Source organism: Stylophora pistillata, chromosome 3, assembly GCF_964205215.1.
Source record: "Stylophora pistillata chromosome 3, jaStyPist1.2, whole genome shotgun sequence".
NCBI lineage: Eukaryota > Metazoa > Cnidaria > Anthozoa > Scleractinia > Pocilloporidae > Stylophora > Stylophora pistillata.
The window spans coordinates 43835029-43850114 of NC_142521.1; the positions used below are offsets into that span (position 1 = coordinate 43835029).

Genomic DNA, 15086 nt, shown 5'->3' on the forward strand with positions numbered 1-15086 from the left:
GGTTATCAATCTTTCTTTTTAGTTTCTTTGCTTTACATAAATTAGGGAGAAAATTGAAAGAATGACAGAGAAGAGCTTCAGAGATTAAAATTACAATTTCTCTCCATCCATAATTTATTTGTTTTTCCTTTTAGGTGTTTGACAACCTTTCTTTTTTTTCAGAAATGATTATTTTTGTTGAGAGAGAGAGGGCGCAACACTTTGTGGCGGTAGCCAAAGATTTGTGTTTTGAAGACTTTTGTTAGAACTTAAAAAAAGACAGATAAAGTAAAATTTTACAGCGGTCTAATGTGATAAAAAAAGCGTACATGTCGTTACAAAAATTTTCCGTGCAGGGAATTACCGTTTTGGGCAACGAGATGTGTAACCAGGTGAGTGGTCTTTGTCAAAATCTTGGCAGACGTGAAGTTTGTCTTCCTTCATAAATGTTTTTCTCTGGCGTCACAAGGTTATTAATCTTTCATTTTAGTTTGTTTGCTTTACATTTACATGCCGGTTATAACCGGCATTAACACACATTAATTAACATTTCTTAAAACTTTCCTTGGAAGCAGAATTCAACTAGTGTATTTTAGGGCGACATTTCTAAAAAGTTAACATTTCGAAATGTTAATTAACGTGTGTTAATGCCGGTTATAACCGGCATGTAAATGTAAAGCAAAGAAACTAAAATGAAAGATTAATAACCTTGTGACGCCAGAGAAAAACATTAGAGTTAACTGAAGCAGATGTTTGGAAACCGTGTATCAGCACGAAAATTATTTCTCAGTGAGCTACAAGAATAAGATGGAATTTTTCTATTTTCCACTTGCGTAGACGATTAACCGCTTTGTTGACGGACTGCATCTGAGAGAACAAGAACTACTAAAATAGAATTTAACAGTTTGCCGTATTTCCATTTGTTTTAGCTTGTTTGCAAACTCCGTTGAACCGCCTTCTTACCAATGAAGCTGGTGGGCGGGCGCTCGAAAACATTAAGGCGTACTAGGCAGTTTAAAGCAAAACCCTTGATGGCGATTAAATTAAGAGTAGTAACCAAGGCAAGCACAGACACAAACGTGCGCATGCACGCACTTGCGTACGTACACGCACGCAGCATATGCACGCACAGAGGCTCGTATACACGCACATACACACGCTTTGTCGATAAGCTATGTCGATAAGCTATGCGATATGCTCATGTTTTGCTCGGGGAACTTTTACAGAGCAAACTAAGAGTCGCGGTTAAGTAACAAAGATGAGTATTCACCCACAAACACACACACACACACACACAAACACTAGGGAGGCTAGGTGGATAGGTCAACGTGGGTAGTACCAGTTTCCTCGCGTGGGAAGCAGGTCACTCTCGCGCGTCACGCGCGAGAGAAACTTGCGAAAGAAGCGCGAGATTTAAAAGACGAAAATTCATAACAAATAAGGCGGCGCGAGGCTTTTTACGGTTTACGCTACTTTTGTCTTATTTTGTAAGAAGCTAGCCTACCAGCGTGTATTTGATGTATTCAACAGCCATTGCGTATGCAGGAGACAGAAACGATGATAAACAAGACGATTCTTGGCGACATAAAGGTTGCTTCGCATCTAAACCAAAAATCTAATCGATACGAGATCTCGCGACAGCCAAACAATGATACAAAAAGAAAAATCTGCCAGAAGAAGGAACAGACTGTAAACCTCTAAGAAAAATAATATGATATAACCAGAGTTTGTGAATAAATGCTTAAAGATGAGCCCGAGAGGCTGTCTTTGACGGCTATTGAATGGTTTTCTGAGCAATAAACGTCTGTAAACATCAGATCGTAGATACTCGCGCCAACACACTCGATAGTCAGCGGTGGTCGATCTTATTAAATCCGGATTTTTAAATGCGTGACAACGCGCGTGGAAATCGCTAAACTCGCAACTAGTCCATGGTCCAGAGAGGTTCTCCGTACCACTCAGGTGAGTGCTATCTGATGAAAGGTTATGTGAAAGACTTTACCAATTCATTTGAAAGCTATCGTGAAAGTGTAGCTTTCCCAAATTTTTACGTACTTTCCCCATTTTACGTACTCGCTTATTTGAAAAATTATTGGTCAATATGGAGACGAGGCTGGGGATAAAATGGTTATTTGCAATACCTTTTTTGTTTATCATAGCGAATAAATCAGTACATGTAACATTTAACAGCATTTCAAAACAATGTTTTGGTGAGAGGCCAAGATTTTTTTGAAAGAAAACTTAAATGAAACCGTGAAGTCAAACTCACAAGACATTATGGGTGAGTCCCAGGGTAGCGTAGTGCTTCAAAGTTCTTTCACTCCTGAACCTTGCTGTGTCACGACGCTTTAAAAAAGACGAAAAAACATAAAAATAGAGACTTAAAGCCTGAATTTTCTGACTCTTTATGTACTGACTTAGTAACAACGAATGAAAAAAGAGGATCTTAAACAATCAAATATATTTCAAACTGTTTTGCTTATCTGTTTGACTTTTTTTATATATATTATTTCAGGTTTAATGCGCAAAATCTTTTACAATGATGCCTGGAAACACGTGTGTCTCACCTGGGAAAACATTCAAGGAGTAACGAAACTCTATAAAGATGGCAAGTTTATAGAACAGAAAACTAATACTGACACAAAGAACATTACCATTAAATCTGGCTGCTCTCTTGTGCTTGGACAAGAGCACGACTCCGTTGGCGGACATTTTAATCTTCGTCAAACTCTCCACGATCGATTGGCAAGTGTCAACATTTGGGATAAAGTTCTGTCAGAAAGTGAAATTGCCGCCCAGTACACAAGTTGTAATATAATTAATGGTTCTGGTTCTTAACTGGTCTGCATTCAAAAATCTTACTCGCGGCGATGTCACAGTTGAGGAGCCGTGATCTGTGTTGTTCAATGATCAAACGCTCTAGATTTATAACTCACACGATGTGAAACTCCTTAAATTAGAGTATTTACTATATGCATGTCTGGATCACGGGACTCAGTACCAAATATGGACAACAAAATATTACTTGATATTGCGTGTAAACGTTGCTTACTTTGGCTGGGTCTTCGGAAAACACTTCGTTATATTTATTCACCTATCTACTCAGATTTTTGATAAAAGATGTTACGGGTAAATTTTTAGGTGACAAGTTTTTGCCTTAAAGCTAAGACAGCTACCCGTTTTTACAGCAAGGAACCTTAACAAAACGAAAATTTTCTTCCCTTTTCTCCTTTATTCATGATTCTTGAGAATAAATCAGAGAGCATTTCAAGACTTTTAAAGATCCAAATGAAAATTTTGAACATTGAGAGGCTGACAGGATAAGTGTTCATGTTTTGAACATGTGCCCCTAGATAAACCGCTGTACTGAAGTTTGACGCCGGTCTTGCGTGGTAAGCCTTCGTCCCTACGAAGTGGCGTGTCTAAACGTTTACTTTCATTTTGTCCAATCAATTCTCAAATTGTTATACATATCGTTCTAACTTGTTAAGGAATTGAATAGCTGGTAACTGTTTGAGTGAAATAAAGCTAATGACAAATGTAAGTCTGAAACGTTAAAATACTTACAAAATGGCTTCAACGCAAGCAAACAATTACTTTTTGACCAGTAGTTTTTTTTTAGAGTTTAAAAGGCAGGAGACATTTCGAGCTTATCTAAAAATCATATATAACTCCACTACACATTGGATAAAGGCTGATAGTTTCTAAAGAAACTGTTTGGCGCTGCGTCGATGGGGGTAACGAAATAATTTGAATGTATCAACAAAGTTGAAATGGTAAATTGGCAACCGTTACGATTATTCAGAGCGAATAGAAGAGTTATGGGTTGTGTGTGCTTTTAAAGGCAGAAAATGGAGCTACGTGATTGGTGGGAACATGGCAACGAGAAAAACACGAATAAATTTATTTAGTGGAATGAAAAGCGTTCGTTGATACCTGTGGGATTTAGACTGCCGGTTTGAAAGATGAGCCTTTGTTGAAGAGTTTTGCGGCTTTCCATGCTACCTAAGTGTAAGGAAAGATCGCAAATTGCCATATGTTGCTTAGAATGATTGGGTAAATTAAAATGTCTAGCGACTGGTTTCGATGTGTCCTTGTCATTCCTCTCCACGTCGCGAAGGTGTTCTCGGAATCGGTCACCTAGTCTTCTGCCTGTTTCGCCGACGTAAATCTTTTTGCAATAAGTGCAAGTTATGCTATAGATTACATTGGCGGAGGTGCACGTGAAGTGATCGGTGATCTTAATGGATCGTTTGGGTCCCGATATTTTCTCAGTGTTGTGAATGAAAGGACACGTTTTCCATCGTGCACGAGCGCATTTAAAAGTGCCTGGTTGGTCATTAGTCTCAAAAGAACTTCTGACCAATTTACCATTTCCACAAAACATTGACTTAATTTCAAACTGCAACATACAAGGACTGCATAACCTTGAGATTAGAACTTGATGCAAGTCTTTTCAGCATAACTAATGGCTTCACGTAAAAATAAAAATAAAAATAGAAAAACAGAGCTGTTTATAATTGTGCTAGGGGAAAACATGGGTTTTACATGCAAAAGCAAGGACCTAATAAGAGTCTTTCGTTCAAATTCGATTAAAGTTTAGCTAGAATTTCGCGAACGGCTGTATGTGTTTGTCGTCTCCTACGTTGCCACACCTCAACTTCTGCACGACGTTTGTGAGCAGCGTTTGATTCCAGAAGGAACTTAAATAGTTTACTGTTGGGGCTTATGCTCTAAGACCGAGCTTGATTTTTCGTTGTAGTTTTGTAAAAGCCGGCTAAGAACTGTACAACTTTTGAAAACGCACTTTACAGTCGCCGTCGTAGCTTCGTTAAGGTCCCTACAAGTCATTCAAACCCAGATAATATTTTTGTGCGCTTGGTCTGAACAACCGCATTCAATCAAAACAGCAGTTTCTTAAGCATTTTATCAATTTTTTCAAGGTGCCAAAATGTTCAAATTCCGACTAAAAATGAAGGCAGCTGGGTAAAACTTACGTTACAAACTCACGGTTTACAAGTTATGGCAATAAACTCAATTTAATCCGTTCCACACTGGATTCGAAGTAGGAATCTTTTCTTTATTGTCAAAAGGAACGGTCTCCAAGGTAACTGCATATAAACATCTTAAATATTTGAAGTATTTTAAGAGGTTGCAAGAAGCGGTAAAGTGATACATTGTGTTACCTGAAAACTGTATTTATCTAAGTCAATCAGAATGAAGAATCTTTTCATCTATGTTTGCATATTGCAAATCCTTAGACTTACGATAGAGCGCTTTTCGACCGAGTATAAAATAAAATAATAATAACCAAAACACACCGCGTGCTGCTTGCAAGAAGTAAAGCTAGATAAGTACAAAAGAAGACTTCATATAACTGGCATTAACACACATTAATTAATATTTCTTAAAACTTTCCTGGAAGCAGAATTCAAACGAGTTGATTTTAATCTCTGAAGCTCTTCTCTGTCATCCTTTTAATTTTCTCCCTAATATATGTAAAGCAAAGAAACTAAAAAGAAAGATAAATAACCTTGTGACGCCAGAGAAAAACATCTATAAAGGAAGACAAACTTCACCCCTACGGCAAGATTTTAACAAAGACCACTCACCTGGTCACACATCTTGTTGCCCAAAACGGTAATTCCCTGCACGGAAACTTTTTTGTAACGACATATACGCTTTTTTTATCGCATTAGACCGCTGTAAAATTTTACTTTATCTGTCTTTTCTTTTAGGTTCTAACAGAAGTCTTCAAAACACAAATCTTTGGCTAAAGCCACAAAGTGTCACGCCCTCTCTCTCAACAAAAATAATCATTTCTAAAAAAAAAAAAATGTAGTCAAACACCTAAAAGGAAAAAAAAAATTAATTATGGATGAAGAGAAATTGTAATATTAACTGAAGCAGATGTTTGCAAACCGTGTATCAGCACGAAAATGATTTCTCTCTGAGCTACAAGAATAAGATGGAAATTTTCTTGTTATCTTCCTGTTTCCTTGCTCTGATTGTATCAGCGAGCTCTTTGCAGACCTCAAAAGGTATAATCTCTCTTCCGTCGCAGTAATACCCGCGTGTTTTTTGTTATCTATCTCATAAATAAGTATAAGCAAAACTATTTTGATCGGTTACCTTCATTTCTTTATCAAACACAGGACAATCACCACATAATGGGATTGCTTTCGCCAATTTTCTTGCTCACAAAGGCTCCTATTTGAACATTACATATGTTGGGAAAGAACTGGTCCAACACTCCTCAGAGTGCGCGTTTAAATGTCTCTATGAGGATCCATGTTTGTCCTTCAACCTGGCAGATTTGGCTGATAACATCGAAAATCTGCCATGTGAACTGCTTCCATCGGATCGTTACACTCATTCAGACAAGTTCATTATCAACCATTCTTGGTATCACTACAGTATTACGGTAAAACTCTTTTTTTTTATCGTTTCATCTTTATCATCACATTTTTTAAAATTTATCTTGATGATGACCGAAACCGGCAGTCGAAGTCGTTTGAACAAGTTATATTCAACTGTTAACTGAACGTTAAAATACGTCTCTATGGGGCTTTTTCTCAGTTTACTTTTGTGTTCGTCGCAAGCAATTTTTAAGTCATTTTATCAATCCGTCATCAAAGTTTGTAACCTAATTTAATGGGACTTTCACCTGGACTTTCTAACAAGCTAGAATTTACCAATCAGTTTGCTATCAGAACACTGATGAATCTGCTCAAGTCAACTCCATTTGGCGATCTACTTAAGACAGTAAACATCAAGTCCCTGGAACATCGCGGATACATGCAAGCCCTAATCCTTCTTTATAAATCTTCATTTAATACGGGGCCAAAATAAATCAAGGAATTGTTCTCATTGCGTTCTAGCAATTATGACTTAAGAGGTTATTGTAAGCTAAATCAGCCTACTTTTAAATCAAAGTATTTGTAGAAATCGTATCGTTACATAACTTCATGTTTAAGAAACAACCTACCTGACATACAAGTGCGTCCTCTCTTGTTGCTGTAATCTTTGTATCGAGTAGTTAACATATTAAATTTGTAAAGTCTAGTTTTTAAATCTTCTAGTCTAGGTTTTTTTACCTGACATACAAGTGCGTCCTCTCTTGTTGCTGTAATCTTTGTATCGAGTAGTTAACATATTAAATTTGTAAAGTCTAGTTTTTAAATCTTCTAGTCTAGGTTTTTTTACCTGACATACAAGTGCGTCCTCTCTTGTTGCTGTAATCTTTGTATCGAGTAGTTAACATATTAAATTTGTAAAGTCTAGTTTTTAAATCTTCTAGTCTAGGTTTTGTATTTTTATCGAATAGATAACATATTCAAATTTTACATTTTACCATACACGTTTACATTTAAATGAGCCCCAGGCTCACGGGTGAAATGTGTCTAAATAAAGTACTACTACTACTACTGGTTTTTATCAAGGAAGTGAGTACTTGATTTTCTCGATCTTAGTCTCCATGCTCGATGTCGCCCTGTCAGAACAAAGGGACCTGTGTACCTCTGTATCGGACAAACAGTTACAAGTGTCGCTGTACGGAAACATATACAGGAAGACACTGCCAAAGAGGTAATTTAAAACTTTTAGTTTCTAGAGCAATATTTTCAAAAATAATGTTATACCAGCGTACGTTTGTGGCCTATCTGATTCCTGCTGAGCCATCCCCACTCGTTGTTATTTGACTACACACTGACTTGTTTTTAAAAGTGTAATTTTTTCTATTATTATTTCTTTTCTCTATCCATTTCATATCAGTTAACAATGACTGCAGGTGTTCATCTGGACCAGAAGGAAAACAGCGGTGTAATATAGGTGAGTTATTGTTCCAAAATTTCACCCAGGTCAGCTCCAAATTAAGGAAGAAAGGATTCGCTTCTTATTGCCCACGGGCGCGCTTAGAACGAACAGATAGAATAAGAAGTTTGTAATTTACCTACCATGGCGAAATAGAAGTTATCTCCTTGTTTGAAATATTAGCACATTGGCTCAGAACACGTTTAAAATTCGTCAAATAAAAGATTGTTGTGATATATTCAGTAAAACTTGATTTAGACCCCGTTCAACACCTAATTTCACCTAAAAACTGGAATATTAAGAGTAATATTGAAACGGCTAGCTGTAATTTGCTGATATTCGCTCAAGTGCAAGGATATGGCCCAAAAACCATAACTGCGTAGGCAGTTTAAAGCAAAACCCTTTATGGCGATTAAATTAAGAGTAGTAACAAAGGCAAGCACAGACACAAACGTGCGCATGCACGGACTTGCATACGTTCACGCACGCAGCATATGCACGCACAGAAGCTTGCAAACACACATATATACACGCTTAGGTTGTCGATAAGCTATGCGATGTGCTCATGTTTTGCTCAGGGAACTATTAGAGAGCAAAGTAAGAGTCGCGGTTAAGTAATAAAGGTGAGTATTCACCCACAAACACACACATACACACGCACGGAAACTCTAACGAGGCTAGGTGGATAGGTTAAGGTGGCTAGTACCAGTTTCCTCGCGTGGGAGGCAGGTCGAAAATTCATAACAAATATGGCGGCGCGAGGCTTTTCACGGTTTACGCTACTTTTGTCTTATTTTGTAAGAAGTTTACCTACCAGCGTGTATTTGATGTATTCAAGAGCCACTGCGTATGCAGGAGACAGAAACAAAGATAAACAAGACGATTCTCGGCGAAATAAAGGTTGCTTCGCATCTAAACCAAAAATCTAATCTATACGAGATCTCGAGAAAGCCAAAAAGTGATAGTAAAAGCAAAATCTGCCTGATAAAGGAACAGACTGCAAACCTCTAAGGAAAATAATCTGATTTAACCAGAGTTTGTGAATAAATGCTTAAAGATGAGCCCGGGAGGCTGTCTTTGACGGCTATAGGATGGTTTTGTGAGCAGTAAACGTCTGTAAACATCAGATCGTAGATACTCGCGCGAACACACTCGATAGTCAGCGGTAGTCGGTCTTATTAAATCCGGATTTTTAAATGCGTGACAACGCGCGTGGAAATTGCTAAACTCGCAACTAGCCCATGGGCCAGAGAGGTTCTCCGTACCACTCAGGTGAGTGCTATCTGATGAAAGGTTATGTGAAAGAATTTACAAATTCATTTGAAAGCTATCGTTAAAGTGTAGATTTCCCAATTTTTTACGAGCTCGTTTATTTGAAAAATTATTGGTCAACATGGAAACGAGGGTAGGGATAAAACGGTTATTTGCAATACCTTTTTTGTTTATCATAGCGAATAAATCAGTACATGTAACATTTAACAGCATTTAAAAACGATGTTTTGGTGAGAGGCTAAGATTTCTTTTATTTGATTTGAAAGAAAACTTAAATAAAACCGTGAAGTCAAACTCGCAAGACATCATGAGTGAGTCCCAGGGTAGCGTAGTGGTTCAAAGTTCTTTCACTTCTTAACCTTGCTGTGTCCCGACGCTTTAAAAAAGACGGAAAAACATAAAAATAGAGACTTAGAGCCTAAATTTTCAATGCTCATCAGCGGAAACACTTGCAAACAAGCAGGTGGTGATCGAACTTTCTCAAGAACGCAACGAAACTTGATTGCTATGAACTGACAAAACTAATCGGTTTCGTTGTGAAGTTTGCATTTTTTTATCACTCGGATCATGGAAATTATTGATATTCATTATTAGAAATCACAGGTTATTGTTTGATTAGGCGAAAATTGGAGAAAATTTCTCAAACAAAGGAAAACGCAGAAGAGATTCATGGGTGTAATCTGGGAAGTAGAGAGCAAAGACCTTGTCGGGAAGAGCCTAGCGCGAACAGAACTTATGTGAGGATATATGCAATAAGAGAACCAGATTTAGGAAAGGAACAAAACGTGCAATATTTTAACTGCATACGTCGACTTGCGTACCGATGTCACGATTAGAAAAGCTGCTGTAGCTAACTTATAAGACATCGCTAATACATTTTGTGAGGTGTTGTAACACGAGTTATCATATCGCTGGCAGCGCCCGTGGGTAACATGAAGCAAATCCTGTGATCTGATTTCTACCCGAGCGGGCAAGATGGGCCCACCTTACCCGCTCGGGATTGCTCGTTTCTTATCCCGCGCATGAAGAGAATTGCTTGGAATGATCTTACAAAGTTCGTAATTTTTGGGTAATGTCGGCAATGTAGTCGCAAAAAGTGGCAGAAGACTGTCAAAACAAAGAAAACATAAAGGTTTCTTCATATTGTAATGCAGCAGTTGGCGTTCCCACCGTGCTATTTGAGCCATAAGCTGAAAAATGTGTCTGGATAATCCTTTGGAAACGTTGCCAAGGAAACTGCTGTTGACAAAATGACAACTATTTTTGGATGACCAGTGATTATATAATTCAACCCCGTAAAAGTGTTCAAATGGCCTTGGTCAGTCTTTTTCTTGTATTCTTTCAAAGTTACAAACCATAAAAAAGATGAAAACTGGTACTAGTCACCTTAAAACATGCGTCCATCTTTTGAGATTCTATTTACAAGTGAGTGATGACTTTGCATATTGCGTAACGATTCTTCGTATTCTTTACTTTATATTTAGATTATGGCCTTAAATAGTTGATTAGGGCGAAGCGTGAACCAGTTATCTTGCAAAGAAAGCAGGGGCAAACTATGCCCTAAATTAAACCGCAGGTCGTTCAGAACTTAACAAAAGGCGAGATCCTTATCCTACGCGTGTCTTATTCTATGTTGCTTAAGACTGAACACTGTTGGACTATCGTCCCCGATAGGCGTGCGGCACTTGCGAAAAACGAAGGAAGATTTAAACAAAAACTGGATACTTCTAAAGAAGCAAAAATATTTAAAAATTGCGCAATTTCTCAAACAATTGTCTTAAAGCTTCTGAAGTTTATTTCCTCTGTTGTAGAGTACCTCATGGTGTTTCCGGAGCCGCGTTCCACAGAAAATTATGCCATGAAGAATCCAGCCATAGCCTCAGATCTCAGCCAGCTGTCAGTGTGTTTTTTTATCAAACTTGTTGCAGACCAAGGGGGTCAGTTTGTCATTAGCTATGCCATTCAACAAGAATACAATAGCATTTTGGTCGAAATTAATCCAACCCTGGCTCTGGCAGTTGATGGTCATATATTCTGGTAAATCTTCATGGATTTTTGAAAACTGAGTTGAGGTATTTCTTATTGGAGCCACGATAACTCATAATACAGGACATACTATGATCTTCTTTTTAGACACGAACGCTTGAAGGAGAAGAAAGGAATTTAAAGATACAAGCAGACAGATTAACTGGCTGACTGGCTGCTAGACAGACTGATTGAATGGGCCACAGACTATCTTGCTGATTGACAAACTGTCTAACTGAAAAACGACTAGCTGACCGACTAACTGGTTGACAGACGTATTGGCTGACAACCTGACTGACTGGCTGACAACTTGACTTACTGTGTGACAGACTGACTAAAGGATATGACGGACTGACGAGCAGACAGAACAGACTGGCTGACAGACTGACTGACTGACTGACTGACTGACTGACTGACAGACAGATTGACTAGGTGACAGACTGACTGACTGACAGGCCTTTTACAAGTTGCTATAGACTTACTAACTGCCTGACAGACTGAATGACTCTTAATTGATTGACTTAGTAACAAACAAAAAAGAAGGCGGATCCTGAATGATTAAATATATTTTAAACTGTTGTGCTTATCTGTTTTCCTTTTTTCCCTTTTTTTTCAGGTTTGAGGCGAGAAATCTCTACAATGATACCTGGAAACACCTGTGTCTCACCTGGGAAAACAGTCAAGGAATAGCAAAACTCTATAGAGATGGCAAAGTTATAGAACAGAAAACGAATACCAACAGCAAGAACGCTATCGTTAAATCTGGCGGCGCTCTGGTGCTTGGACAAGAGCAAGACTCTGTTGCTGGAGGTTATAACCCTCAGCAAACTCTTCACGGCCGATTGGCAAGTGTCAACATTTGGGATAAAGTTCTGTCCGAAAGCGACATTGCCGCCCAGTACACAAGTTGTAGCATACCTCATGGTTCTGTTCTTAAATGGTCTGCATTTAAAAATCTTACTCATGGCAATGTCACAGTTGAAGAGCCGTGAACTGTGTTGTTCAGTGATCAAACGCTCTAGACTCATAACTCACGTGCTGTAAAATTGCTTAAATTGACCACTTTCAAAAATGGCTGCCGGATTGATATTCTTTTGTTTAAATTTAAATTAGCCTTTCTGGCCTCGTTCTCCAGTTCAAAATTCAAAAGAATGCATTATCTCAAGCGAGGCTAGTGAGGCTAATATGAATTTAAACAAAAGAATATCATACATATGATGCACGATCCTCGCAGAATATCAATCCGGCAGCCATTTATGAAAGTGGTGTATTGGAGTATTTACTAAATGCAGGCTGGATCACGTGGCACAGTACTAAGTATAGACATCAAAATATTACATGATATTGCGTTTGAACGTTGCTTACTTTGGCTAGGTCTTTGGAAAACATTTCATTATATTTATCCACCTATCTACTTAGTTGTTTGATAAAATACGTCAAAGTTACAGGTAAATTTTTAGGTGACAGGTTTTTTCCCTGAAGCTAAGACAGCTACCCGTTTTTACAGTAAGGAACCTTAACAAAATGGAAATTTTGTTCTGTGTTCTCATTTATTCATGATTCTTGAGAATTAATCAGAGGGCATTTCAAGATTTTTTAAGATCCCAAAGAGAATTTGAACATTGAGAGGCTAACAGGACGACAAGCGTTCATGCTCTGAATGTGTGCCTAGATAAAGCGCTGTACCGATGTTTGACGCCTGTGTTGTGTGGTAAACCTTCGTCTCTGCAAAGTAGTGCGCTAAAATGTTTACATTCATTTGTCCACTCAATTCTCAAATTGTTATACATATCGTTTTAACTTGTTAAGGAAGTGAATAACATGTAACTGTTTGAATAATATACTACCTAATGACAAATGTAACTCAGAAACGTTGAAAATACAAAATGGCTACAGCGCTACCAACCAATTGCTCTTTGACTGAAGTTTTTAAGGGTTTACACTGCAGAAAACATTTCGAACTTAATTAAAAAATCATATATAACTCTGCTACATATTGACTTAGTTTCAAACTGCATCGGAAGACAAGGACGGCACAATCCTGAGATTAGATCTTGATGAAAGTCTTATCAGTATAGCTAATGGTTTCACGTAAAAATAAAAGAATAATGATAAAAATAAAAAACAGAGCTTTTTATAATTGCGTGGGAGGAAAACATGGGTTTCACGTGCAAAAATAAGGGCCTAATAAATGTGTTTTGTACAAACGGCAACTCAGAAAGAGTACTTTGATTGAAAATTAGCAAGAATTTCGCGAATAGCTGTATGTGTTTATCGTCTCTTACGGTGCCACAGCTCAACCTCTGCATGACGTCTGTGAGCAGCGTTTGATCTGGGTTTCTGTTTTAAGACCAAGCTGATTTCACGTTCTAGTTTTGCAGAGGACGGCTAAGAACTAAAAATAAAGGCAGCTAGGAAAAAGTTACGTTACAAACTCAAGGTTTACAAGTTACGGTAATAAACTCAGTTTAAGCCGTTCCACACCGGATTCGAAGTAGGGATATTTTCTTTATTGTCAAGAGGATGGTCTCCAAGGAAACTGTACATAAACACCTTAAAAGCGACTTTGTGAATTGACCGAGTGAAAATAGGAAAATGTGGCACATGTTTGGAAAATTGAAAACCTTCATATTTTGCCCAGAGACACCTTATAGTAAAGATAGAAGCGTGGTAAGGTTTTTTTTGCCCAGACTTCCCTGTTTATCCTAGAAAATTCACGAAAACGAAACGAGCGTTGGTAGCCGTAAAATGGCGGAAATCAGTGCCCCGAGTAGAGGCAAATGAACTTTGCTCATGAAAAGTGCAAAAGAAGGCAAACTCCTATCAATTTTATAACTTTGTATAGGCGGAATAGAGGTATGGTTTTAGTCTGAAACAGGACCATTTTATTTCATATTGACCTCACGGAACGCTTTTGAAATTTACCAATATCTTAAAACCCAAAAGTCGCATTTCTTGGCAAATTTTCAGTTATCATTTGCCCCATGCGGTATAACTCAGAATCGGTTCAGATTAAGCTCATGTTAAGTGGAAATAGTATCGTTTTCGAGGATATAAAAATTAGTTGCATTTCCGCATGGAAAAACCAGGTTGAACTTTGTGAAAATCACAACATCGGTATTTTAATACGTCACGACATAATCTAGTTAGGCCCCCTGTGGTTAACTGCGGAATTCCACGCACATTTCAGCTGTTAGAACCGTGTTCGATTAGGAAATCGATACAATAAGCTAGCCTTGCATAGGTAACGACGACAAATTGGTTTTCATTCCTGCTTTCGTTTCAAATTCTCATCGATTTCCTTATGGTGAAATTGTTTACAATACCACATTCTGTAAGGTAGCGGAAGGCGTCTGTTTGTCTTGGCTTATTCGAACACATTAAAGTATTAAGAAGTTCTAAGGTAAATTTTAGCTTCATTGTGGACTCGGAAGGGGACAATTCAATCATTTATACTGGTAGGTCAAATGTTCACTGCCGGAGACGCGTGTTAATAATAATAATAATAATAATAATAATAATAATAATAATAATAATAATAAAGACTTTATTTTACGAGGGTAACACATAATAGCATAGCTAATAAACTTGTGGTAAAGATGGGAAGCAATCTGATACCAGTGTAGATGAAACATACTTATATTTAACGTATATGTGCACGATCCTTCGCAGTAAAGCACTATTTAAGCAATAGTGAAAATCAGACCTGAAAAAAATTCAGGCCTGTACGGGATTCGAACCACTGACCTCTGCGATACTAGTGCAGCGCTCTACCAATTGAGCTAACAAGCCAACTGGGAGCAGGCCATCAAATTAATTCGACATAAACCCGTAGATGATAAATCTACGGGTTTATGTCGAACTACTATTACTATAATGCTACTATACTATTACTATTACTATTACTATTACTATTATGTCGAACTACTACTACTATAAAATCTACTATTGCTTAAATAGTGCTTTACTGCGAAGGATCGTGCACATATACGTTTCAT

General features: G+C 37.8%; 2 protein-coding genes across 2 annotated transcripts; both read left to right on the top strand.

The window, feature by feature from the left end:
* Positions 1-1910: 1910 nt before the first annotated feature.
* Positions 1911-2817, top strand: LOC148736267 (C-reactive protein-like). Its single transcript, XM_088753054.1, has 2 exons — positions 1911-1941; positions 2495-2817. The coding sequence occupies exons 1-2, from the start codon at positions 1911-1913 to the stop codon at positions 2815-2817; spliced, it is 354 nt and encodes a 117-aa protein (XP_088609180.1).
* Positions 2818-5622: 2805 nt separating this feature from the next.
* Positions 5623-12997, top strand: LOC148736268 (C-reactive protein-like). Its single transcript, XM_088755386.1, has 6 exons — positions 5623-6020; positions 6135-6403; positions 7452-7566; positions 7753-7809; positions 10875-11100; positions 11705-12997. Exons 1-6 carry the CDS (start codon positions 5948-5950, stop codon positions 12078-12080), a joined length of 1116 nt encoding a protein of 371 aa, XP_088611512.1. The 5' UTR covers positions 5623-5947; the 3' UTR covers positions 12081-12997.
* Positions 12998-15086: the final 2089 nt, after the last annotated feature.

What these genes read in the sequence shown, in the direction of transcription:
- LOC148736267 (XM_088753054.1), top strand. Translation starts at nt 1,911, where the DNA reads ATGGTCCAGAGAGGTTCTCCGTACCACTCAG. An exon ending in AGGTTCTCCGTACCACTCAG is followed by an intron (nt 1,942 to 2,494) that starts GTGAGTGCTATC and finishes ATATTATTTCAG; the next exon opens with GTTTAATGCGCAAAATCTTT.
- LOC148736268 (XM_088755386.1), top strand. Translation starts at nt 5,948, where the DNA reads ATGGAAATTTTCTTGTTATCTTCCTGTTTCCTTGCTCTGATTGTATCA. An exon ending in CTCTTTGCAGACCTCAAAAG is followed by an intron (nt 6,021 to 6,134) that starts GTATAATCTCTC and finishes TATCAAACACAG; the next exon opens with GACAATCACCACATAATGGG. An exon ending in GTTGATGGTCATATATTCTG is followed by an intron (nt 11,101 to 11,704) that starts GTAAATCTTCAT and finishes CTTTTTTTTCAG; the next exon opens with GTTTGAGGCGAGAAATCTCT.